The sequence below is a fragment of the Phoca vitulina genome, unplaced genomic scaffold, assembly GCF_004348235.1.
Source record: "Phoca vitulina isolate PV1807 unplaced genomic scaffold, GSC_HSeal_1.0 scaffold2, whole genome shotgun sequence".
Taxonomy (NCBI): domain Eukaryota; kingdom Metazoa; phylum Chordata; class Mammalia; order Carnivora; family Phocidae; genus Phoca; species Phoca vitulina.
Genome location: NW_022589705.1, coordinates 88,970,355 through 88,993,661, shown reverse-complemented (window position 1 = coordinate 88,993,661; position 23,307 = coordinate 88,970,355). Strand labels below are relative to the sequence as shown.

Genomic DNA, 23,307 nt, shown 5'->3' with positions numbered 1-23,307 from the left:
AAAAAAAAAAAAAAAAAAAAAAAAAAAAAAAAAAAGAAAGGAACACTAAACCCATTAGGATGGTCCTTTGTAGGGAAGCAACATGGGAGTGTGAAATGCAGGAGAGGAGGGAATAAATTAATGAGTAGATAAACCGATGAAGCAATGATGAATGAATGAATAAAACAAGAGAGGGGGCGTGGGTGCACCCTTAAAAATAACATGCCTCGAACTGAGAATGATTCATGCAGCCTTCTGCTCCTGATGGTCCCCCTCATTCAGTTTTAACATTAAAAAAAAAAAAGGCAAAGTAATAAGAGCAAATGCCTCCTCTGCGGCAGGACGTTTTCCAACAGCTCTGCGAACTGGGTGTCCCACCCTGTGGATGGGGGATCCGGCTGCGGAAGGCGCTTTGCAGCTGTTGCTATAAGGTGCTTGGTTCCTCGGTGGGCCTCAGTCTCCTTATCTGTAAAAGGAGAGCTGTCTGTGCTTGTGGGGAGGACCATGGCTGCCTGCAGCATCCATCCTGGGGCTCTGCTCCCCGGGAGCTCCCTAGTCCAGGGCCGTGTGCCCTGGTAGCTCAGTACCTTTCTTGGGTTGTTCTTCTCCACCACGCCGTCCCGGTCTGCATCCACATCCAGGGAGATCTCTGGGGACAGACACACAGGTGAGTTGTGGAGCCTGCCAGACGGGGGGGGGGGGGGCAGGGCTGGGGGCTGGGAGGAAGCCCTGTGTGATTAGGGTGCAGCTCCCACGTTCGCTTGGTCCCTGGAAGGGGTGGGCCTTGCTGCCATCTTATGCAGTCCCCTGCCCCAACCTCCCGCCGCCTGATGGAGGACGTAAGCGGACACCTGACAGACTGGAGAGGGGCTAGCAGGTAGGGCAGAGGACCCCCCCCCCCCACTTCATGGTTCTGCAGGCGGTTCTAGGTGGTGCGTGGGATGAGCCTCACTGGAAAGATCCAGGAGCCTTGGCTCAGAGACGCCAAGTCATGTGCCCCACACGGTGCGTTTGGCCTGACCTGAAGCTGAAGCTCATGTCTGGAAAACTCTCATAGGAGTTCCTGCCCGCCTTTCTCAGTCTGTCCTGGTGGTGTGCACACACGCATTTGTGCGTGATCTCTTCTAGAATTCCTGCCTCCCACCAGGGTTCTACTTTGGGTGGGAAGCTGGGTCTCCAACCCGTCTTGATCTGAGGGTGCCCAAGAAAGCCAGGCTGTCAGATAGAGGATCCAGGCTGGGGTCTCTGTTTATTCTTCCTCTTGGGGAAGGGGTGTTTGGTATCCCTAGGCCTGTCCTGGGGACCGGCTTCATGGAAACTGTGGGGCGGTAAAAGGAGCCCAAGATTTGGTGTTAGACAGTGCTGGGTTCGAACCCTGGTTTTCTGCTTACAAGCTATGTCACTTTGGGCAGGTTGGACAGCCTCTCTGAGCCCTAGTTTCCCTACCTGCTTTGGAGGATGTTTAACATTATCCCTGGCCTCTCCCTGCCAGATGCCAGTAACATCCCTCAGTTGCGACAACCAAAACGTCACCAGATATTGCCAAATGTCCCTTGGGAGGCCAAATGGCCCTGAGTTAGAGACTAACAGGGCAGGGCAGGGGGGTTGTCCTAAGGTGATGGGAGTGTCACACAATGGGATGAGCCGAGTCCAGGTCTTGGGGCTGCTCCATGGGCTCGGCCTCACGCGGAGCATGACTTGGACAGAGGCGGGAGCTGGGTGGGAGTGAATGCATTCCTGGTCTGTTCCCTTGGCAGGCCTGCTCTCTCCCTGGATCGGGTGGGGAGGAGGGTTCTGGCACAGGAAAGGCCACTGATGTCACCCTCCCTGAGGCGGCTCACCCTGGGGATAATACTCAAGTCCTCTCCTTGCTCACAGCCCCATTCCCTGCATGTGGCCTTTCTGGGTCTAGAAGGAGGCAGGATGGGGGCAACTCTCGGGAGAGACAGCACCCCAGTGTCCCAGCCTCTGCAGCCCAGCTGTCAGTCGGGTGCCACAGGGCATGCATGATTAGATAAGCTCCTCCCATTGATCCCATCTGCTCAGCAAATCACCATTGAGCATCCTCTGTGTTCCAGGCGCTCGACGAGGCATGGGGACCCAGTGGTGGGCATTTAGGGCACACCTGCCCTGGAGTCCCCAGTCCTATGACATAAATATTATTATTGCCACTGTAGAGGTGAGCAAACCCAGCCTCAGAGACGTCACCTGTCAGCAAACTGGGCTGATAACCTGGAGGCTGGTGCAGGGTAAGGATTCCAGGGACAAAGTGAGGAAGCGGGTACCACCAGCTGCTGTTAAAGAGACTGAAGCCTCAGATGGAGGAACAGTATTGACTTTGGCTTCCAGACCTTCATGAACTTTCCAACTGGACACTCCCCAGTGAATGTTGCCTTTCAGGGAGGTTGGCTTCCTGAAGCTCCTCCCTGGGAACCAGCCACAGACCTGGGCTCCCTAAGGCACCTGTCTTTACTTTTCCAGATAACAATCTCTTCTGTGTGTGCAGTTCCCTTTGTCAGAGGCGGAGCGCCTCCCTTTCCGTGTTCTCCCCTCAATCACACCAACAGGGAGAGTTATCACCCACCTAGCCACCCTCACCATACAGATGAGACCAAGGCACCCTGCAGGGAAGTGACCACAAAGTCCCCAGAGAGTGCAGAGCCAGGCATCCCACTTGGGCCTCTGACTCCAGACTGCTGACCTTGGCCTATTTCCTCTCCACCGACTCAGGCTGATCTCCACCTTGGGCTGTTTCTAAGACCTAAGACCGCTTTCAAAGACTTACTCCCCTTAAGGCCATTCCCAGAGGAGCTGGCCATATCCCAACCCTGGCAGCCCTGGGACTTTCGTCTCTAGGCCAAGGTGGCACCACACCATGGCTGTTGGTGGGTCCATGAACACAGTGGGTCACAGGAGAGACATTATGAAGCACTTAACTGTGCTTTACTTCATGATAAATTCCTTAAGTTTAAAAATTTTATTGATGTAGGGGCGCCTGCTCCGGTGGCTCAGTCGTTGGGCATCTGCCTTCAGCTCGGATCATGATCCTAGGGTCCTGGGATCGAGCCCCACATCAGATTCCCTGCTAGGCAAGGAGCCTTCTTCTCCCTCTCCCTCTGCCCCTCCTCCCTGCTCGTGCTCTCTCTCTCTCGCTCACTCTCTCTCTCTCAAATAAATACAATCTTTAAGAAAATTAAAAAAATAAAAATTGTATCGATGTAATATTTGCACAAAATGCAACCCCCCCACAAAAAAACAAACAAACCTCAAATAGCACCAAACAGCTTCTAAAAAATAGCGGTTTCCTGTCCATCCCATCCTCTCACCTGCTTGAGGCAATCTCCATAATACTAAGTCATATGCTTAGTGCTCTTCCTTGATTTATTAACTTCAGACAAGTTTCACTGACTTCCTGTTATAAAATTCAGACATTATGTCATCAGGCTCTCTTATCACCCATCTCCCAACCTCCAGGGCTTCTCCCCTTCAAAGTTCCCTCTAATGTTCCATTTAACTAGATTTCAATGGGATGATCCTTGTAGGGACAGAGAACAGGGTCGTCAGTCATGACCCACCCAGAGCTCTGCCCTCTGTCATCCCCAGAGGGAAGGAGGGTGAGGACATCTGTTTTGGGGCATCTGGGCTCCAGATGACATTTCCCAGAGGCTCGGAATCCTACCTCAGCTCCCCAGAATAGCCCCACGGCATCAGATGGCACCTGGGGTATGGGGCAGATTTATGGGAAATGTCACTGGGATTGAGTTCAAGGTAGTCTGCCCTGAGAATCTAGACACCGAGGCTTCAGGCTTGACACAGAGGCATAAGCATTTTGGCAGGCCGCTGGCCCCCAGTGGCAGGGTGCCGACCCTTCTTATGTAACTGGGCAGCTTGGGGTGTGGTGGGGAGGAAGGACTTTCTCCCCCACAGCCAACTAGGGCAATTACCCTAGGCCCTGGGGAGGGGGCACAAGAAATGAGGTCCTTAGGATGAGGCTAAAAATTCTCAAGGCTCATGCCCTGCTCCTGCTGCCAGGACCACAGCCAAGAGGGTGAGGCCATTCTTCCCTCTCCCAGTCCTCCCCTCCCACGGTCCCCTTCACAGGAAGGGCTTTGCAACTCAGCCCTACCTGGAGTCTTGAAGGCCCTGAGGGACCAACAGGCGCGAAGCCTTCATTTTACAGCTGGGAGAAAGTGAGGTCCTGAGGGGTGGGCTGCTTGGTGAAGTCACACAGCATGTCCTTGGCAGGACTGGGAGCCAAGCCCCAGGGCCTGGTTTGGCCAAGGGCACCATGGGTTTGTTTCCAAATCCCAGGAGCAAGACCGAGGGACAATACGGTTCTTCAACTTTGCCCAGGCGGAGGAAAAATGTGGCTACCCCAAGCAGAAGGGAGAGAAGAACATGTATTGACTTGAGCATCTACCCCTTGCACACAGCCTCCCATCGGATCCCTGTGAGCACTGTGCACGAGGGCGCGGTGAAATCCTCTGTGCAGATGAGGAACCTGGGGCTCAGGGTGGTGACGGTCACAATGTGGCTGGAGGGGCAGAACCAGAACTTGGACTAATTTATGTCTACCCTGCAGCCAGGGCTGTTTCTGCTCAGGGTGGGCTCAGGGCAGAACTAGGGTTTGATGGACTCTGATATGTCCCTGGGGGGGCAGCCCCACCATCCCAGAACTTTCGGGGTGTTCCTGCTTCTGAGGTGCCCTCCCTATGAAGGGGTGGTGAATACTCAGGACGTCGGGCTCAGGGCCCCTGGGGTGGATGCCTGAGGAAGACAAGACCGAGAGGGTCAGACAGACCAGTGGACCCTAAGAGGAACCAATTTCCACCAGGGTCCCTGGTGGAACAGGAAATGTAAGTTCAGTGGGTGAGGTTTATTTCTGCAACATAAATGACTGTCTTTTATTCTGGAATGATTCCTCTGCCTACTTTTTAGGTGCGAAAATGTTAGAATAATGGTGATAGTTGTTGGCAAATTATTTTATTAATATTTTTCTCTTTTTGGCCAAGCATCAACATTGTCAGGCTTACTATTGGGGGGTGGGGTGGGCATTTTACTGGTCCATGGAACCTGAATATCCGGAAGCATAGTTAGTGCCTTCTGGCGGGTCTCAGCCCTGCTGCTCCCTCGAGCACAAGCTCCACAGTCCTTCAGACAAGGGGGGGGTTCCAGTCCTGCCTCCTTATGGGGTGTCGTTTTGCCATCTATCCTGTCTGCCTGGCTTTGGGGGAAGTCTCACTCATGGTGGAGTCAGCCCTCTGGGCCCATCCTCACTGGACAGGCCTCGGGCCACTGCCCTTCCTGCTTACGTCCTCAGGTGTCCCCGTCTCGGTGGGATTAGGTTTCCTCAGGGCCGGTCATCTGAGACGCCCCGGCGGCCGTGTGTGCATGTGAGGTGCGGGCCAGCCCTCCACTGCAACTCGGGAGGCTTCCGTGCCTCTCCCAGGGCCCCCTGAGGGTGTCCCGAGGACCCCACCCCAAGGCTGGGCACTCCCCCGGTGCAGAAAGAGGGTCAAGGTGACCAGAAAACAGGAGGAGCATTGCTGTGGAGACTACTTTGGCGGCTGGAGGAGGAGAAGCTGATGTGGGAAGTAGTTGTTTTCTGGGGTAAGTTCTGAGACCCCTTGTCTACCCTGGGAATAGCTGGAAGAGTGGATTGAGATTGTGACAGTAAAGGATTGGAGCTCCACACACGGTCGGTGCTCAAGAAAGGTCAGGCGTTTCTCTTTCTCCTCCTCGAAGCACCCAGCACCGTCCAGGACCCAGAGCAGGTGTTGAATAAATGGAAGATATTCTCAATAGCTGATAGTTCTCTCTCCCTGCCATGTGGCAGCTCTATCAATGCTAAATTAAGGCTGGACAGACAGAACGACCCCCTGACCTGTCCTCCTGGCTTAAACATCACGTAATTAAAATGAAAAAGAAGATATAAAAGTAACACCTCACCTGCAGGAGAGTCGAGTGACTGAAGAAGACCACACCCCACGAGCCCCGGCACCCAGGCAGGGGAGTGCTGTGCAGATGGGAAGACCCCGGGAGGGGAACCATCCTGAGCCCTGGACCCAACCCAACTCCCTGGAGCCAGGGAGTTGCTGTGTGACTTTGAACAAGTTCCCTAACCTCTCTGAGCCTCCCTGTCCTCAATGCCAAATGAAAGGCTGGCACTAGGTGGAGTTCCTCTCTGTGTTCCCAGGGCAGGGTCAAGGGAGGGCAAGCGGGTAGCTGGGACTGTCAGGGACATGCTATGAGAGGCAAGCTCTTCTCCAGGCTGCAGGGGAGAGGCGGGGAGGAACAGACTTTGCTCTTCTCAGTGGCCCACAGAGCCTGGGGTGGGGATGCTGACCCTGGGGGCGAGGTGCTGGCAGACCAGGGTATGCCTCCTCCTGCAGGACAGCCCTCACCCCGGGACAGAAGGATCTGGGCATGTGTGGCACCACTTCTCAGTCCTGCATTATTCAGAGGAAGCTCCGAGTGCCAGGTCTGCAGTGTGGGAAACAGGCCAAGTGCTGCTGAGAAGGGCAGCAGCGTCAGACCCTGGGGAGGAAAGCACCCAGGCCACAGCCACACCAACTTACCAATGGCCGTGAGGAAGAGCCCAGCCTGGTCAATGGGCATATTCCCCTCCTCCTCGTAGTAGTTGACGGTGACCTTGGCAGGGAGGGGTGCATTGGGAGGGAGAGAAGAGCAGAGATCACAGATCACAGGTGGGGAAATCTGCAGTGACCACCTCCCTGACTCACCTCTCACAGCCTGTCAAGCCTATTCTCCCCAAACATCCAAACCCCCTCCTCCAGGAAGCATTCCTGGGTTGGTGGGCTGCTTCTTTCAAATTATCCAACAGATAGGGGGCTCCCCTCTTCTCAGAGGGCATGCAGGGTGCTGACTGCTTACCTATGACCCCCAGTGCATTCTGCTGCCTGCCCCCCGCCCCGGCCCCCCCATCTGCCATGGTGTATGACTCGCTCCTGCTAAACCACCAGGGGGCGGGGCTGAGGTTGTTTTCTTTGGATAATGCCCAGTGCCATGACTACCACGGGGCGCATGGGGAGTTCATAACTAGAGAAGCCAGCGAAGAGACGTCTGGTCTCAGCTTCATCACTTGGGCAAATCGCCCTGCTGCATGGGCACTCGGCACCCCATTTAATATACGAGGAGGCCAAGGATGTTTGGGGCTGTAACTTCCAGTGATTCTAATATGTCACTCAGCAGCCCACAGCTTTAACCTTCCCCGAAGCCATCATTCCACGGTCTGGCCTTGAGCTCGCCTCCAGTCCAGCAGCCACCAGCCATGGGTGTGTCCTGCGCACACGCATGTGGCAAATCTGATCTGAGATGTGCTCTAAGTGTGACAGAGACTTGGTATGAAAAAGAACGTACGCTAGCTCATGAATTCTTTTTTTATGTTGGTATCATGTCAGAATAATAATATGGTGATCTATGGAGTTAAGGAAAATACACTACTAAAATGGAGTCCACCTGTCTCTTTCTGTTCTTTGAGTGTGGCCACTAGGAACGTGGCAATGACAAGTGTGGCTCGAATTCTGTTTGTGTTGGATGGCGCTGCTCTCACTTGGCCCCGGGTTCCCGCCGCCCTCCGAGGACCTCCCCAGCCAGGGTACCTTGTCACTGCTGGCCTCGGCGCTCGCCTGGCTCATGGTGACCCGCAGCGTGGTGCTGGGCGACAGAAGCCAGCGCTGTTTGCCGTTGGTGGCCACCTCCTCGGCCTGCCCGTCACGCACCACCTCCACCCTCACGCGCTCTGAGTGCTTCAGGCTGAAGGTCTGGGCCTCGGCTGGGGCTGCGCTATAGGGAGAGAGGAGACGGGGTCGTGGAGGGGGGATCCCAGGGCCGGTGGGATGAAGCGCTTCCAAAAAGGACTCCTGGAGGGGCGGGGCTGCAAGGGACCCCCCCCAGGTGGCCAGGTCTGGGGGACCCCCAAGGACCCAGCTGCACTACAATCACCCGGTAGTGGGGAGGGTACTTGGTAACAATACAGGTTCCTTGGGCCAGTCTTGTACCCACTGAGCCAGAATGTTCGGGGGCGGGGCCTGGGGATCTGAATTCTTAACAGGCTTCCTTGTGCTTCTGATGGACAGCCATGTGGGGCCCTAAGGGTGCAGGTACTGAGGCCCAGACCAAGAAACGAGTTTGCTCCAAAGGCAGCGCCCACCCCCAGTCCAGTGTGCGAACTGTAGGCAGAACTTGACCGAAGGGCACGAGGCAGGTGTCAAAGCGCTGGGTTTGCCCAGGGAAGGAGCCTGGGACTTGGGTCCTCAAGGGGCAGGGGTGAGCTGGCTCTGTCATAAAGATCCCTCCCTCCCACCACACTTTCTTTCCCAGCTTGGAACTCCCTCCTCTGAGAGTCATTCCTAGGGGCTGAGAGTTATTCCTAGGGGTTCTGGAGTGGTTTCCTGTTAAAGGCTGATACCTTTGGAATTCTTTTTTTTTTTTAATTTTATTTGTCAGAGAGACAGTGAGCACAAGCAGGGGGAGCTGCAGGCAGAGGGAAAAGCAGGCTCCCCGCTGAGCAGGGAGACCGATGCGGGGCTCGATCCCAGGACCCCAGGATCGGTGACCTGAGCCGAAGGCTGATGCTTAACCGACTGAGCCACCCAGGCGTCCTAGTACTTTTGGAATTCTTGAAAAGCCATGAAGATTTCAGGGCAGGAAACGGACTGGTTTGATCTGGTTGCTATATGCATGTCTGTGTGCCCCCAAATTCACATGCCGAAGCCCTGACTCCCGCCCGACATGATTGCATTTGAAGAGAGGGCTTTCAGAAGATAGAATTAAATGAAGTCATGAGCACGAGGTCTGATCCGATAGGACTGGTCGCCTTGTAAGAAGGGGAAGAGAGATCTTTCTCTCTCCCACACTCCGAGGAAGGCCGTATGAGCTCATAGTGAGAAAGTGGCTGCCTGCGGGCCAGGAAGAGCTCCCACTCCAACTGGACCACACTGGCCCCTGATCTCAGACTTCCAGCCTCCAGGACTGTGAGAAATTCATTTCTTTGTTTAAGCCACCCAGCCCACGGTGTTTTGTTACTGGTTTAAGACACTGGTTTAAGGGGAGGTGATAGGAAGGATGGGGAGACTGGGGGAGGAAGGTGCTCAGGGCAGACAGTTTTGCTAAATCCAGTCCCTGGTCTGAAGGTTTCCAGAGGCTAAAGAGGGCTCAGAGGGATTTAGGTGGGATCCTCATGGGATTTGGGACTAAGATAGGTACAAGTGTCTGCCTCAAAGCCACATCAGCTATTCTGAGGGCCTGGCGCTCCTGGGTTCCAGAACAGTTTTCCACTATGGTGGGGCATCAGAATCAGCCGGGGGTGCAGCCTAAATCTCTGGGTTTTTGTTTTTTGTTTTGTTAAGGCTAGAGATCAGTAGATCCTTTCCCTGGAGAGTCTGGCTGGCAGGGCGGAGGTCGGGTTAGATGAAGGTTTCCACCAGTGGTTCTCAGAGCTCAGCAGCATTACCTGGAAGGCTTGTCTACATGCCGATTGCTGGACCCCTCCTCAGAGTTTCAGATCCGGTAGGTCTGCAGTGGGGCCCCCATCTCCAGGAATGGTTGGTGATGCTGGCCCAGGCCTATACTCTGAGAACCACTGGTCTAGACATTCAGCAGTGTGGCCTGGTGGTGAGAGCCCTGGGGTGGCCGAAGCCGTGAGCGTGAGTCCCGCAGGGTCTCTCTGAGGACCCAGGCCACCGACTGCAGGTGCTGCTGGTAAAGACCACTGGTCTGGGGGCCACTGTGGGAGAGTGCGGGCAAGGGTCTGGCAGTCCACGCCTGGGCCTGGGAGAGGAGCTTGAAAAAAAGCTCCAGGGCCACCCTGTTTCTTGTCCATCTGCCCCCTTCTAAATTCCTTAGCCCCTCACGGGGCCACTGGGCTGATCGGAGGCTGGATACTCGTTGGCAGTGGTCTGCTGCCATCTGTCCACACCCATCAGTAGGAGAAGCAGAGTCTCAGCAAAAACCCTGGATTGAGGGTACTTTCGCATAAGATGTGGGTTTGGGCCCAATTTTGCCACTGAGTTGCTGAGGGAGACTTGAGTGTCCATCCGCCGACCTGGAAGACACCCGCCCACCCCCGCTGCCCCACAGGCTTCGTCCCTTGTCCCTCACCGGGCAGGGGCAGCCCTTCATCTCAGGGTGTTGCCATGGGGTACCTGTCCTCCTCTGGATTGCGAGCCCCTGAGGGCAGGGTGTGTCCTCTTCCATCCCTCCTCTTTCAGAGTCCAGCGTAGGGCTGGGCACACCGCACACACCCCAGCAAAGAGGGTGGAGCCAAGCGGGACGGAGGCGAGACGCTTAGAAGTGCCTGGTGGCATTGCCCAGAGGGTGCATGTGTCAGATGCCGCCAGGTGGCACAGGGATGCACAATCGAAAAGAAAATTTATGTATTTATTAAATGTGTTATCTTCTTATGGCCATTGATAAAGGATTGCTACTTATGGTAATGATATAAGATCTCCATTTATTTATTTTTTAAAGTAGGCTCCATGCCCAATGTGGGGCTTAAACTCATGACCTTGAGATCGAGAGTCACACGCTCTGCCAACTGAGCCAGCCAGACACCCCATAAGATCTCCATTTAAAACAAAGTAATAGGGGCGCCTGGGTGGCTCAGTCAGTTAAGCGTCCACCTTCAGCTCAGGTCATGATCTCGGGGTCCTGGGATCGAGTCCCTCATCAGGGAGTCTGCTTCTCCCTCTCCCTCTGCCCCTCTCTGCCCCCCCGCCCTCCCCGCTTGTGCTCTCTGCTCTCTCTCGTACTGTCTCAAATAAATAAATAAAATCTTAAAAAAACCCCAAAGTAATAAAATGTGAGTTGATGTAAAGAAAAATGTTAAGTTATTAGCACTACACGTGGAATATGGTTAGTCTGAGCAATGGTGGGTGGGCCCGGGTCAGGGAAATACGCCTCTAGTGTAAGTCCCAGCCTTGACCATCAACTTGCTGGATGGCCTGGGGCAAGGCACTTTCCCTCTGTTTCACCAAGTGTGACATGGGAGCGTGGCACTGGGTAGGGGTGGTGCTGGCATCTGGGCAGCGCAGAGGGGGCAAGCCCTGGACAAACGGGTAAGGAGGGAGGCATGGAAAAGCTGGGGATCACTTGGCTGGGTCCCCACTCCCCTTTAAGTAGAGCCACTGAGATTTCACCTGGTTTTACATATTGGGTTTCTGCATACAGTTCTATTTAGCAAAAAGAATGCTTTACAAACTCACGGGGCAGGATGAGTTTTGGGACCCGACTCTGACAATAGCCGCTCTAAGCGATGTCTCCTGCCGCCTTCGTCCCTCTGGGCCGGGAAGAAAGCGGAGGAGGCCCCAGAGGCTCAGGGGCTTAACGCCCTGCCCGCATGGGAGCTCCAGGGCCCCACACCCTCCTACCCCAGCACGAGCCCTGCTCTGAGCTGAGCAAACAGCTATTCTTGGAGCCGCCCTGGCAGAAGCAACAAAGGCGCCCATTGTCCCCTGCGGATTCTGCTGGCTTTGCCTCCCTGCCCAGGAAGAACCTCGCAGAACTCATCCCCCAGAAACCCGAGACCCAGGGGCTGGGGGCAGCTCGACTGACTGTCCCTGGAGGCTGCAGGGAGGGGCCCAGGATGGTGTCGAGGGAGAGAGTGGGGGTACTGGTGGTGGCCATGACCTCCTGCTTGTGGGATGGAGACTAAAGATAGTGAGCCCAGGACAGGCTGCCAGTCCCCAGGACATCTGCCCCACCGACCATCGCACCCCAGTGCCCAGGACAGGGCCACGCTCCATATATACTTTGGGAATAAATGAATGATTGAACCCACCCTTCTTGGCTTCCCAAACTGTATTACCAGAGGGATTAAAAAAAAGGACATCAGGTTACTTGCTTGCTTGAAAATATTCAGTGGCTCCTGAGTGCCAGCCGATACGATAAAAGCTGGGACCCAACCAGTGACATTCAGCCCCTGGGTCTCAGCTTGACTCTCCAGCCTCTCAGGCCTGCACTATCCCAGCTCACTATGGCACTTTGCAAATGCAGTTCCTTCTACCTTTCCTTTCCCTGACTGCTCTGCCGGGCAACTGACCATCCCTCCTTAAAGACCCGACTCAATACATTTGTCTCCATCCGTGTCTTTTTCCCTTGTAGCTCCTTGAAGGTGGGGGTTGTCTCTTCTTTCTGTTTCAGCCCCTGGCCCATTCCAGGCTCACAGTAGCTCTAAGTGTTTGCTGAAGGAACGGCTGGAAGAGCAGGGCTTGCTTATGTGGTCACTTATGCCCTCAACACATGTTGACCGAGGACTTACTATGTGTCAGGAATAGTTCTAGGTCCTAGGGGTAAATCAGCAAAAGAGAGCATGTTCCCTGGGCCCATGGGGCACATGTTCTCGTGGAAGAGGAAGACTTTCAGTGGGTTACACAGCTGATGATGTGGCTTTGGCGGTGAGAATGACTTTAACATAGAAGCATGGGGTGCCATGAAGCCCTGGTCTGCAGCTCAAGGAGGGCTTCCTGGAGGAAGGGGCATTGGAGCTGGGGTCTAACCCTATATTCTGAAGGACAGCAAGAATTAACTAGACCAGTGATCTTAAATTTGGAGTGTGTATCAGCATTATCTGAAGGGCCTGTTAAAACATAGATTGTTGGACCATCCCATCTCTGACTTAACTGATCTGAGGTGGAGCCTGAGAAACATGGTTTACATTTCTTTTTCTCCCCCAAATTGGTAGGGGAACAATTGACAAATATAATTATATATATTTAAAGTGCCCAACATGATGACTTGCTGTACGTATTACATTGTGGAAAGAAACTATGCTTCTTTCTTTTCTTAGTTTTATGACTCATCTAATGGCAAATTAACAAGGGTTATCTTCCCAAAAGTTATGACACCAAATGTGCTCTCATTTCTTGAGGTTGATCAGATACCTAGAATCATAGGCACTTCCCACAGAAGAGGCATGATATAAATCAGACGTGGTTGATCACCAGTGTTTATAAAACCAGACCTGGGGAAGGACCAAGGCCTGGCGACACAGGCATGGTCTTAACATCACGAATGTGTAGCCTGGAAACTGCATTTCTAACAAGTTCCCAGCTGCTGTTGTTACCGCTGCTGGTCCAGGGACCACAGTTTGAGAACCAGCGAGTTGGACAAAGAGAGGAGGAGGAGGAGCAGAGATTTCCAGGCAGTACGGACAGCCTGGGTGGGGGCCGAGGTGGACATTAGCCCAGTGTGTTGGAGGAAACGGAGGGAGATCAGTGTGGCTGCAGTGGGTGAGCAGGGGGAGGGCAGTGGCGGGAGGAGAGGACCCAGCTCGTGGCGAGGAGCTGGCCTTTCCCCCCGAGGGCACTGAAGGCTTTGGGGGGGCATGATTGTTTTTGCACTGAAGACAGATCACCCAGGGTGCAGAGTGGGAAATGCATTTCCGGAGAGCAACACTGGAAGTGGCGTACTCAGGGAGAGGGCGAGCGCAGGTGTCAGGGCGAGTCATGATGGCGGTGTGGGACAAGGTGGTGGCCGTGGGGATGGAGAGAAATGGCCGGTCGGTTGGTGTCAAACAAAGGAACTTTGAGCAAGACTGGAACGCAGTGTCGGATGTAGAAGAGGGATGTTTCCTGAGCCCAGCCCAAGGCAATGGGCTTTGTGAGCTAACATCGGCTCAGCCCCACAAATGCTGTATGGCCTCTGGGGAGCCAGTCAGCCTCTCTGCTCTTCACTCACTCAGTGGGGAGGTCACCGACTTGGCCTCGCAGCCCTGGGGTGCCCACTCAGCCCCAGGCTCGAGGGCCTGATGTGCCTGCTCCTCGCTGACATCTGGCCCTCTCAGCTTATCCACCTGTCCCAGGCCTCGTTAACACCAGCCAGGGATCAGGCCCCCAGCGAACCTGGCTCCTGGCACTGCGGGTGTGACATCCTGCCCCCGGGTCTTTGCAGGAGTCTGACGGGGTTCGTAGGTGCCAACCTGGCACGCAAGCCCAGGGCGAGCAGCCTCAAGGACAGGGATGAGGGGAGGAAGGCGAAGCCCTCAGCTTGGCATCATGGGGGCTGGAGCCCCGAGGTGGGTAGCTGCTCTGCACGGGGGATGCGTCTATCTTCAGCTGGCCCCCTTCTCTGCCTGGTGACCTTGGCCGCTTCTTTCACTGGGCACTGGTGCTTCCAGCTGGCCCTCTCCTTAGGGCAGAAACAATCGAATCTGTGGTCACTCCCTCCCCAGACACCTTCGATAACTCCCCACTGCCCATGTAACAGTCTAACACCTGAGCCTGGGAATCAAAGCCCTGGTTTGAGCTCATTGAGTCTCCAGCCTTGCGCTGAAGGCTACTGAGTCTATGCCCTTTCTGCCCCCATGTGTCCCAACTGTCCTGCCAGGCACCGTTGCCCCCGCATGGCATGTCCTGGTCACACTGTGAACCCCCACCCATCCTTCAGCTTGGTTACCACCTCCTCCAGGAGGTCTTTCCTGTTCTCATCTGCCAGGACTCCTCCCTCCCTCCCCTTTGTTGGTGCCTAAAACAGCACCTAAAACAAATGCTATTCAACATTTCTCTCCCCTGAGTGTTATGGATGCTTTGAGGCCAAAGCTCATTATTGTTTTAATAATATTACAGTAAGCCCAATACTAATTCATGATAATGACTTACTGGGTATTTATCATGTGCCAGGCACTGTTCTAAGCCCTTGGCCCACATGATCTCAGTCCATCCTTTTGGAACCCCATGAGGTCTGTATCGATATCATCCCTTTTTACAGATGAGCGTGTTGAGACCTGCAGACAGTGAGCACTTGATCCAAGTCTCAGGGACAGTAATGGCAGAGTGTGAGGTAAACTCAAGCTCTCTGAGCTCCTGGTCGGGCTGCTCCCTTCCTGGGGGACGATCTACAGGTTGTAGCCTTCCCTAAAGGTCCTCTAGTGGGGATGGGGGAATGTTGGGCCTGGCTCAGGGGAGGAGCACAGGAGAGGCCTGAAGGAACCTCTAGAGCCCCCTCCTTATTTTGTAGGTGGGGTCAGAGGCCCAGAAAATGGACACCAAAGGCTTGGGTGAGTGGCCTAGATAGGCAGGCTTGGGCCAGTCAAAGCCCCTGGCCATGGAGCCTGGCAGGGCTGGGCAGGCAGAGCTGCCTCTGAAAACTGGTCTTCCCCTGCCCCCCCACCCCACCATCTAACAGGTGTCCCTGTCCAGCTGGGGGGGGGGGCGGTGACACAGTGGTGAGCTCCTATCACTATGCCCCCAACCTGATGCAGGGCCCTGTGGGCAGGAAGGGAAGCCTCTCAGGGATCCCAGTTGTACAAGGGGCTGTGGGCTTGACACAGGGTACCAGGTCCTCCTTAGACTAGTCTGAAACCAGAGCCGTGGAGCAGCTCCTGGCAAGACCTCCTTTTTAGGGTTGAGAGTGCTGGGTACTGTTCTAATTTATGAGGCCACCTGACCTGGCCTGATTCCTCCTACTGTCATTCTCTTAGGAGCAAGTGTTGCTCTGGCCAGGCTCGGCCACATGCCCTTGACCTTCCACTGGCCAGTGCAACAGCGCTCATCCCTTGAGGCTGGGGGGTGGAGAGCTCAGCCCAGTGACAGCTCAATCTTCATGCATCACTGGCCACATCCATCCATTCATTTACTCAATGAAGGAGCCCTTCATTGACGTGAGGGCTGGAGGTACAGGGCAGTAAGGAAGGCAGAGGGTGTGGAGGGGGACACTCCTGAAATATAAGTCCCAGAAGACAGCCTGGCAGAGTGGTCTGGGACCTGGGTGTGGCACCGCCACCGTTTGACTGCTGTGTCAACTTGCACAAGCATTCCTATCTCAGTTTCCCCAACTAAGGGGGCCAGGAACAGTACCTAACTCCTAAAATTGTTGTGAGGTTTAAACACGTGTAAATTTACTAAATACATGTGAGATGAGTATGGAAGGTGTTAGGAAGGCAGTCTGGGACAGAGTAAGTGTTCAATAAATGTCAGCAAGTAATATTAAGTAAATAAGATCTGCAGAAGGAAAAATGGTACGGAGGTGGAGAGTGCCTGGGGCTTGAGGTGGGATATCACGAAACAAGGGTAGTGAAGAACGCTGCTCGGAGGAGGTGACGTCTGAGCTAAGCCTTGATGGATGAAATGTCAGGCTTGCAGAGGTCTGGGGAATAGTACTCCAGGCAGAGGGAATAGCATGTACAAAGGTCCTGTGGCACGAATGAGCTTGGTGTGGTCAAGAGCTAATAGCATCCACAAAACCAACGTGGCCAGAGTGCAGTGTGTGCAGGGTAGTTGGCAGGAGATGGGATCAGTGAGGCAGGGCCTGGCTCTCTCAGGGATGGGGAGACCATGGCACCCCACTTCTCTAATGCTTCTAACTGGATCACAGGCCTCCCCTCCTTGGCCTTTGTCCTAAGGATACTTTCTAAAACACTCACACCAACCGAGCAATGGGGAGGAAGTCTAAGAGTTGAGGGAGTGAGATGGTGAATTTTGATTCTCCAGGCTCTTCCCCAAGGTGGGGTACATCTCTGTACCCTTCCCTGTTTTCCCAGCATTTTACTGTGCCTGCTTCTCCTGCCCCAGTACCCTCTGCCTATCTTCTGCCCGCCCCGTCAGGAAAAATGACCAGTCAGCCTCTGCCTTGGGGTATCCCAGGGGAGGGGGTGGGGGATCGCTCCCACCTCCCACCTCATCCTGAGGTCAAATGTAATTAGGAGAATCTTCTGCAGAGGCAAGAGACCATTGTTAAGGTCATCTGTGCCCCGAAGCTCCTGCAGACTTTAGGAAACGGATCCTGACCTTTCTTCCCCAGAGAGAAGGGGATGCCTCGCACTCCCCTGGACAGATGCATAAACCAAGGGAGGGAGAGGAGAAGCTGTCTACACAGCCCGGTTTGTGGGTCAGTGGGACAGTCAGGCACAGTGTGATCACCCCGTTACTCGACTCCAAGGTTGCCCTTTCTCCCGGCTCTGGGGGTGTCTCCGCAGGGAAACCAAAGTTGAGTAGGGAGGTTGAAACCGACATGGAGAGGCCACTCGCTCTGTGCCCTCTCTAGCTTCAAGCCCGAAGCAGATGGGGACCCTGGGCAGCCCCAGCGAGGAAGAAGCTGCGGGTAAAGGGACTGTCGGGGAGAGGGTGTGGGCGAGGCGTACATGTGCCAGATCTAAGGGAAGATGCTTGGGACTGAGAGAAGGAAACAGGAAGTACCTTTAACAACTGCTGCAAAGTAAATCTCTAGAAAAAAATAATCCCTTCTTCCTTTTTTTCTGTGCATTTACTTACTTATAGCTCGCTGGAAACCAGCACTCAGAATGTGCGTGGGTCAGGGCATCTACTCCCAAGGGTGGGTCAACCATAGGGTCTGCTGAGGACCCCCCTGAGTGACCCCCTCACCCACAGGGGAGGCCCCCGCTGTGTGTCTGCAGGGAAGGGGGGCAGCGCGTGCATCTCAGGAAAGGGGGCCCAAGCCCTTGGGAAGGGGGGGTGGGTGTTGAGACTTGTTCATTCACTTTTGTCACTCAGGAAGTGAGGGGTCCAAACATACTCCCTTACTAACTGGGCCCAGGGTCCACCAGGCCTTGCCCCTTGATGTCTCCTTGGAGACCCTGGGTGGGGGGGCATTAAGTGGGGTCCAGAGTCAGAATCTGTGTCTGAGTCCAGAAGGACTCCATAGGAAGTGCAGGGTTGAAAGGGGGTGGGTGAAGTGTTTGGGGGCAATGGAGGGTGGAAGAGACCCAGGCCAAGAGGGTCACCCAGTTCAACTTGCTAGTTTTAAAGTCACACAGAAGAGAGTGGAGGTGAAGAGCATGGGTTCTGAGTCAGACAGACCCGGACCTGAATCCTGTGTGACATCGGGCGACTGGCCTCACTTCTCTGGGCCCTGCTTCCTCATCTACAAAATGGGATGATCTCAGCATGACCCCCAAGGTCTGTGGTGAGGAAGATACAAGAGAATGCATTTAGTTTCCAAGTGCTCACTAATATCCCTGCTATTATTCATATTAACACTAGCTCTTACCACTCCCAGATACTAGGAGGGACATGAGCAGTAATAGCCCGTCTCCTTTGTTCTAGAAGAGGCTTCCTTCCACTAGACCAGTGGTTCTCAACTGGAGGTGTTTTTGTCCTCCTGCTAGGGGACTGCTGGCATTATCTGGAGACATTTTGGGTTGTCACAGTGGCAGGGGGGTTACTACGAGCATCTAGGGGTTAAGAAGCCAGGGACGCCGCTAAACATTCTACCATGCACAGAACAGCCCCCCACAACAAACGATGATCCGGCTTCAAATGCAGTAGAGCTGAGGGTCGGAACCCCTGCCTGTGCCATTCAGTACAGGGACAACCAGCTACCTGCGGATGTTGAGCACCTGAAATTCAGTGAGTCTGTACTGAGATGAGCCCTATGTATAAGATACACATTGGATTTCAAAGACTTAGTATGAAAAAAGACAATGTAAACTATCTCCTTAATCATTTTTATATTGATTAGATATTGGAGCACTAGTGTTTTAGATCTCTTGGGTTAAATAAAATATATTATGAAAATTAATTTCACCTCCTTATTTGAATCCTAAAAAACGTGGCTGCTAGGAAATTAAATGTACACCTGCGGCTCTCTGTGGCTGGCATGTTATTTCTGCTGGACGGTGCTGGTGTAGACTCTTGGGGTTCTACTCTTGGGGGTGATGGGGTCTTGAGTGAAGTGCAGCTGGGAGACAGGGGTCATCGTGGCAGTGGTGGCTTTCTTGAGAAAGGACACAGAGGGTCATCACACCTCTGCCCCCTGCCAGCGGGAGGATGAGGAGTCCACCCCTGCCCCATGCACTGCCCCCGCTGGGGCTGGGCCTCTCTCTTCCAGGACAGGGGAGGGCAGGAGGCCCGAGCACGGCCCCCCTCCTTTCTCCCCATCCCCCCACCGGAGGCACCATGCCAGCCTTTCAGGCTGCAGCAAAGTGCCTCAGTGAACAAACACTGGGTATAGAGACAGCTGAGGCTTAGAGACCTCAGTGCGCTGGCTCCCAGCCCGCTCCCTGCAGTGCCGGGTTTAGGATCGGGGGTGGGGAAGACAGGGGAGCTCTTCCAGGCCACTGAGGCCGGGACCACAGTCCCCTGCTGTGTTATGACCCTCAGAAACCACCCTTGAGGTTTCCATGCGGACAACTGAGGCCAGGGGCAGATGAGCGGAGAGGGTCCCTGGTCTGCATGGTGACGGGGCCCTTGTCCTCACAGAAGGAGGCTGGGGCCCTAGTGGTATCAGCGTGGCCAGTCCCTGCTGAAGAGGTGGCAGGGGACTGGCTGGGCAGGGCTGCCAGGGCCACCGGAGGTGACCGAGAAGATGGGCTGGGGAGGGTGTGTGGGAAGACACAGGGATGGGATTTGATGAGGGCCTGGGGGAGGCGGGGTGCTCTGGATGACAGAATGATTTGGGAGCAATAAGGCACATTGGCACCTCTAGCTCAGCTCAAGGCACAGAGAGGTTAGGGGACCTGCCCGAGGTTATCAGCGTGGGGTCCCACCTTAGAGTCCTGCATGCCCCCTCCTGCAGCGCTGACCCGTCCCACTCTAGCTAGGGGGATACATTTTGCATGCTTGGAATAGAGGGCTGCTTTGATAGAATGCTCATGGAATGATCCTGCCGGGACCCTCTCCACCCACACCAGCCACACCTTCGCAAGGATGCCCCACAGAATACAGGAGGTGGACCTTTGGACTTGCCTGCTTCCTGGGGGCTGGGGGCAGTGGGGAGGGGCATGACCTCAATTTCCCCGCCCTATGTCCTGCTGTCTCAGAAATCCTGCACCCCACCCAAATTTGTGGGCCAGAGAAGAGGGGGAGGGAACAGGGTGCCGTCAGGGACGCTCTTCTGCCAAAGACCCTGCCCCTGCACCCTCCAGCCTGGCAGAACCAAGTCCTCCCCAACCCCAGGGTGAAGTCAGGGGAAGGCATTCAGGGACATGGAGCTCACAGCCAGTGCCTGGGGACAGGCAACCACCAGCAGCCCCCACAGGGCGAAATTGGAGCCTGAGTAACCCCCAGGGCCAGATTCCACCCCAAGGCAGCTCCCCTCTGGCCCCGCCCCACGCCCCCCCCCCCCCCCCCCCCCGCAGATCCTGGAGGAAGCTCAGCTGATCTGAGGTGGGTGGTGAGTCAGAAGGTTCTGAGAGGAGGGGGAGAGCCTAGCGGGGAGAAGGGAGGTGCTGAGGGGAGAGCAAGGGGAAAGCCTAGGGTTCTCCCAGGTTGTCCTGGGAGAGGGGCTGCAGAGGGTCAGACCCTGGGAGGACTGGGGTCCAGGGGAGGGGCTCTGGGAAAGGGGTGATGAAGGAGCTGGGTCTGGGTCAGGGTGTGTGAGAGGGTCTCAAGATTTTCTGGAGGCTGTCAGTTTGAGGACAGTCAGGCTTCTGGGTGAGTTTCTTAGGATTTCTGGATGCAAGGGCCTCAGGATGAGGAGCAACTCGCGCTGGAGGAAGGCCGTCGCGTCCCCACATCCGAGGAGGCTCTCGGGATTTCTGGGGCCGGGGGGGGGGTCTCAGGCCGTCGCGGTGGCCCCACTCACCTGTAGACATCGGTCCAGAGGTAAGTGCCCAGCACGTACACCGCCTCGATGCGGCTCCCGTACTGCAGCCGCACGGTCCGCTCGCGCAGCATCTTCCCTCAGTGCCGGTCCTCGCTCGTCCAGGTCGCGTCCGCCCGGGGCACCTGCGGCAGGTGAGCCCACTCCCGCTGCCCGCGCCGCGGCCCCGCGCTCCGCTTTATCTACGGCCGGTGGGCGGGGCGGCCGGTCGGCTTCCTCTCGCAGCGGGCGGCGGGCCCGTCCGTCAAGCGTGGCCACGCCCCCACACTTCCCGCAGCTCCCCCCGCCTCTCCCCCCCCATCGCCCGCGCACCCCCCCTTCCCCAACCCCGGGCCTGTAATCCGGGTGAAGTCAGCGGTTGCCAATTTCCTCCTTTCCACGCTTGGTTCACTCGCTCAGCATATTCTCAGTGGGCTCCCAGCTAGCGGGCGCCAGGACGCAGGGCCAGCCTCCCCTCCGGGCGCCCCCAGCTTCTCAGGGCAGATAATGCCGCTGTGGAGCCGTCCTAGGGGTGACGACAGGAAGTGGTGGCAGCCCAGAGGGAGTGGGCGCCCTAGCCCAGCTTGGGGTCCGGACCTGAGCCTTCCTAAAGGAGGCGTTTGCAAACTAGGGGGAAGGGAGGAGGGGGAGTCCCGGGAGCAAAGCCAGGAAGCCGGACACAAGCTGACATCCCCTCCACCCCCACGATCGGGGAGAATGGGGAGCGGTTGGCAGGGGAACCCAGCAGCCTACAGGGTCAGAATGCCAAGCCAAGGCATTGCTGGCTGGGTGTGCAGTGGGAGGCCCGGGGTGGCTTCTTCAGCGAGAAGGGGCTGGAGTGGACAGAGGTTACAAGAAGGAGGGGGCAGGCTGGAGGCGGTACATGTTTGAGAAGGGGGTAGTGTTGCTGGGAGAATGGGAGCCCTGGGAGGGGGTGCACCTGAATGAGAGGATGGAGGCTCACAAGCGCCCAGAGCTGAGATACACCCAGCTTCTGACCCCAGCGGCCTTTTTGAGGCGGCCCAAATTAGGAGATGGTGACTAGCCCGGTGGCTCGTGGGTAGCCAGGATTTGGGCAGAATGTGGCTGGACAAAGGGAAAGGCCTGAGTTGGGCTGGGGGGGGGGGGCATCTGCCCCCAGAGGCTCACAGAGCCAGGGAGACCCTGGTAACTTTTGATAGGAATGAGACTCAGGAGACAGCTCCAGGGCAGCTACCTGCCAAAGAGGAGAAAGATTGTGCATCTGGGAGCTGACTTTGAGGGTCCTCCCAGGTGGGCTCTTGTCTGGGCACCCCTCCACTGGAATTACTGTTGAGCCCCTCCTATGTGGCCAGAGGCCGCATATGCCAGAGGTCCCCCCCTTCTTGGGGTCACGAAGCATGATACCCTCATCTCACCCACTGGGGAACTAGGGCCCCGGAGTTGGGGGGAGGACTGCTGCACCCCCACCCGGGGGCCTGGCAGGTCACGATGGGGAGCAGGATAGTGATAACGTCAGGCAAGGGGTGGTGATTGCCAGGAGAGAAGGAATGAGCGGGCCCTTAATGCATTCTTGTGCGCCAGGCACTGGTCCAGCGGCACTTTTCATGTATTAGAATTAGATCATTGTACCCTCCCAATAACCCTGCCACTTTCCAGATGAAGAAAGCGAGCTGCACAAAGGTTAAGGAATTTGCCCTCAGTCTCCCAGCTCCCGAGAGTGGTGGGGCCAGGGTAGGAACTTGCGTGGCCATGGGGGAATGGGTAAGGTGGGGGAAGGGCAGGTAAGGGCAGAGAAGGAACACTGTCTCTTAGTTGGTAGATGAAGAAACCCAAGTTCTAGTTCCTTTGTGGAGACTGCCGTTGTGGAGCCCTGGGCAATTCACCCTGCCGTTTGGCAGCTCGTTTTTGTCATCTGTGAACGACTGATCTCTCAGCATAGATGTGAGGATGGCATTAAATGAGACAATGTGTGGGAAACACTAGCACAGTGCCTGGTACAAAGCAAGCACTCAAGAGATGAAACTCCCTCTCCTTAAAAATCCAACCTGGACCCAGTGGACCCACATTCGGGTTCCTGCCCCTGGCTCAAGGCCTGCGACGGGTGTTGGGTCACAGCGCCTGGTCGGTGTGAGGGGAGCCTCCCGGTGCCCAAGGGTTTAAAATAGCTGAAGTGGTCACAGCTGTTGGTGGATTCAGGGCCGGAGGTCTCACGCATCACGGCTGCTCCCACCGCTCCCCTGGGGCCCGGAAGAGCCACAAGGCATCTCATTGTGCCTTTTGGGGAATGCCAACAAAGAAGAGGCTTAGCTTGGGCCAGTTCCTGGTACTGATCCGCACCCCTCACCCCCAACTCTGGCTCCTGCCAAGCGTGTGGCTGGAGAGCCTGGGCCGGGAGGGCTCCTCTGAGCTATTCCCGTGCTATGATCCTTTCCCCGGGGGTCTCCCTGTGCCAGGCCTTGGGGAGGTGACTCAGACATCTCACGGGCCTGCTTTGAGAAGAGTGACAGCTCACTGAGGGCATCATTCATGCAAGAATTTAAAAAGAAAGAAATATACAATGAATACCTGATTAGTATAGAAAAAGAAAAAAAAAAACTATGATCACCCAGGACCTCAGGGCCAGAGAGACACCACCGTTAACTTTTTCTGAGTACGATCTTGCAGGGCCCGCCCGGAGGCAGTCCGGTGCGGCTGTGGGTGACGGTCCTGGCTGAGCCCTTAGGCTCTGCCAGGAGCCACCCTGAGGGCTTTGCACCTCTTAGCTCATTTAATCCTCCAACAACCCTATGAGGCGGGAGCTATTATTATTCCCAATTTGCACAGAGTACCAACTGGCCAGGCGGTGAAGAG

The 23,307-nt window shown here is 55.5% G+C and overlaps 1 protein-coding gene and 1 non-coding gene across 3 annotated transcripts in view; both read right to left on the bottom strand.

Annotated features, from left to right (window-relative positions):
* PADI2 (peptidyl arginine deiminase 2) overlaps positions 1-20,683 on the bottom strand; it is a 44,757-nt gene extending 24,074 nt beyond the window's left edge. Inside the window, exons 1-5 of one of the 2 annotated variants that reach the window (XM_032392716.1) lie at positions 20,479-20,564; positions 10,146-10,297; positions 7,602-7,785; positions 6,558-6,630; positions 567-628 (exon numbers count right to left, since the gene is read on the bottom strand). In XM_032392716.1, the coding sequence (XP_032248607.1) occupies positions 567-628; positions 6,558-6,630; positions 7,602-7,637 (171 nt within the window). In that variant the 5' untranslated portion in view covers positions 7,638-7,785; positions 10,146-10,297; positions 20,479-20,564. Of the gene's footprint in view, positions 1-566; positions 629-6,557; positions 6,631-7,601; positions 7,786-10,145; positions 10,298-20,478 lie in introns of both variants that reach the window. The other variant, XM_032392707.1, reaches the window with a different exon arrangement.
* On the bottom strand, positions 12,933-13,065 carry LOC116626974. The gene has a single exon (XR_004298383.1). It is a non-coding gene; the product is annotated as a small nucleolar RNA SNORA72 (small nucleolar RNA).
* Positions 20,684-23,307: the final 2,624 nt, after the last annotated feature.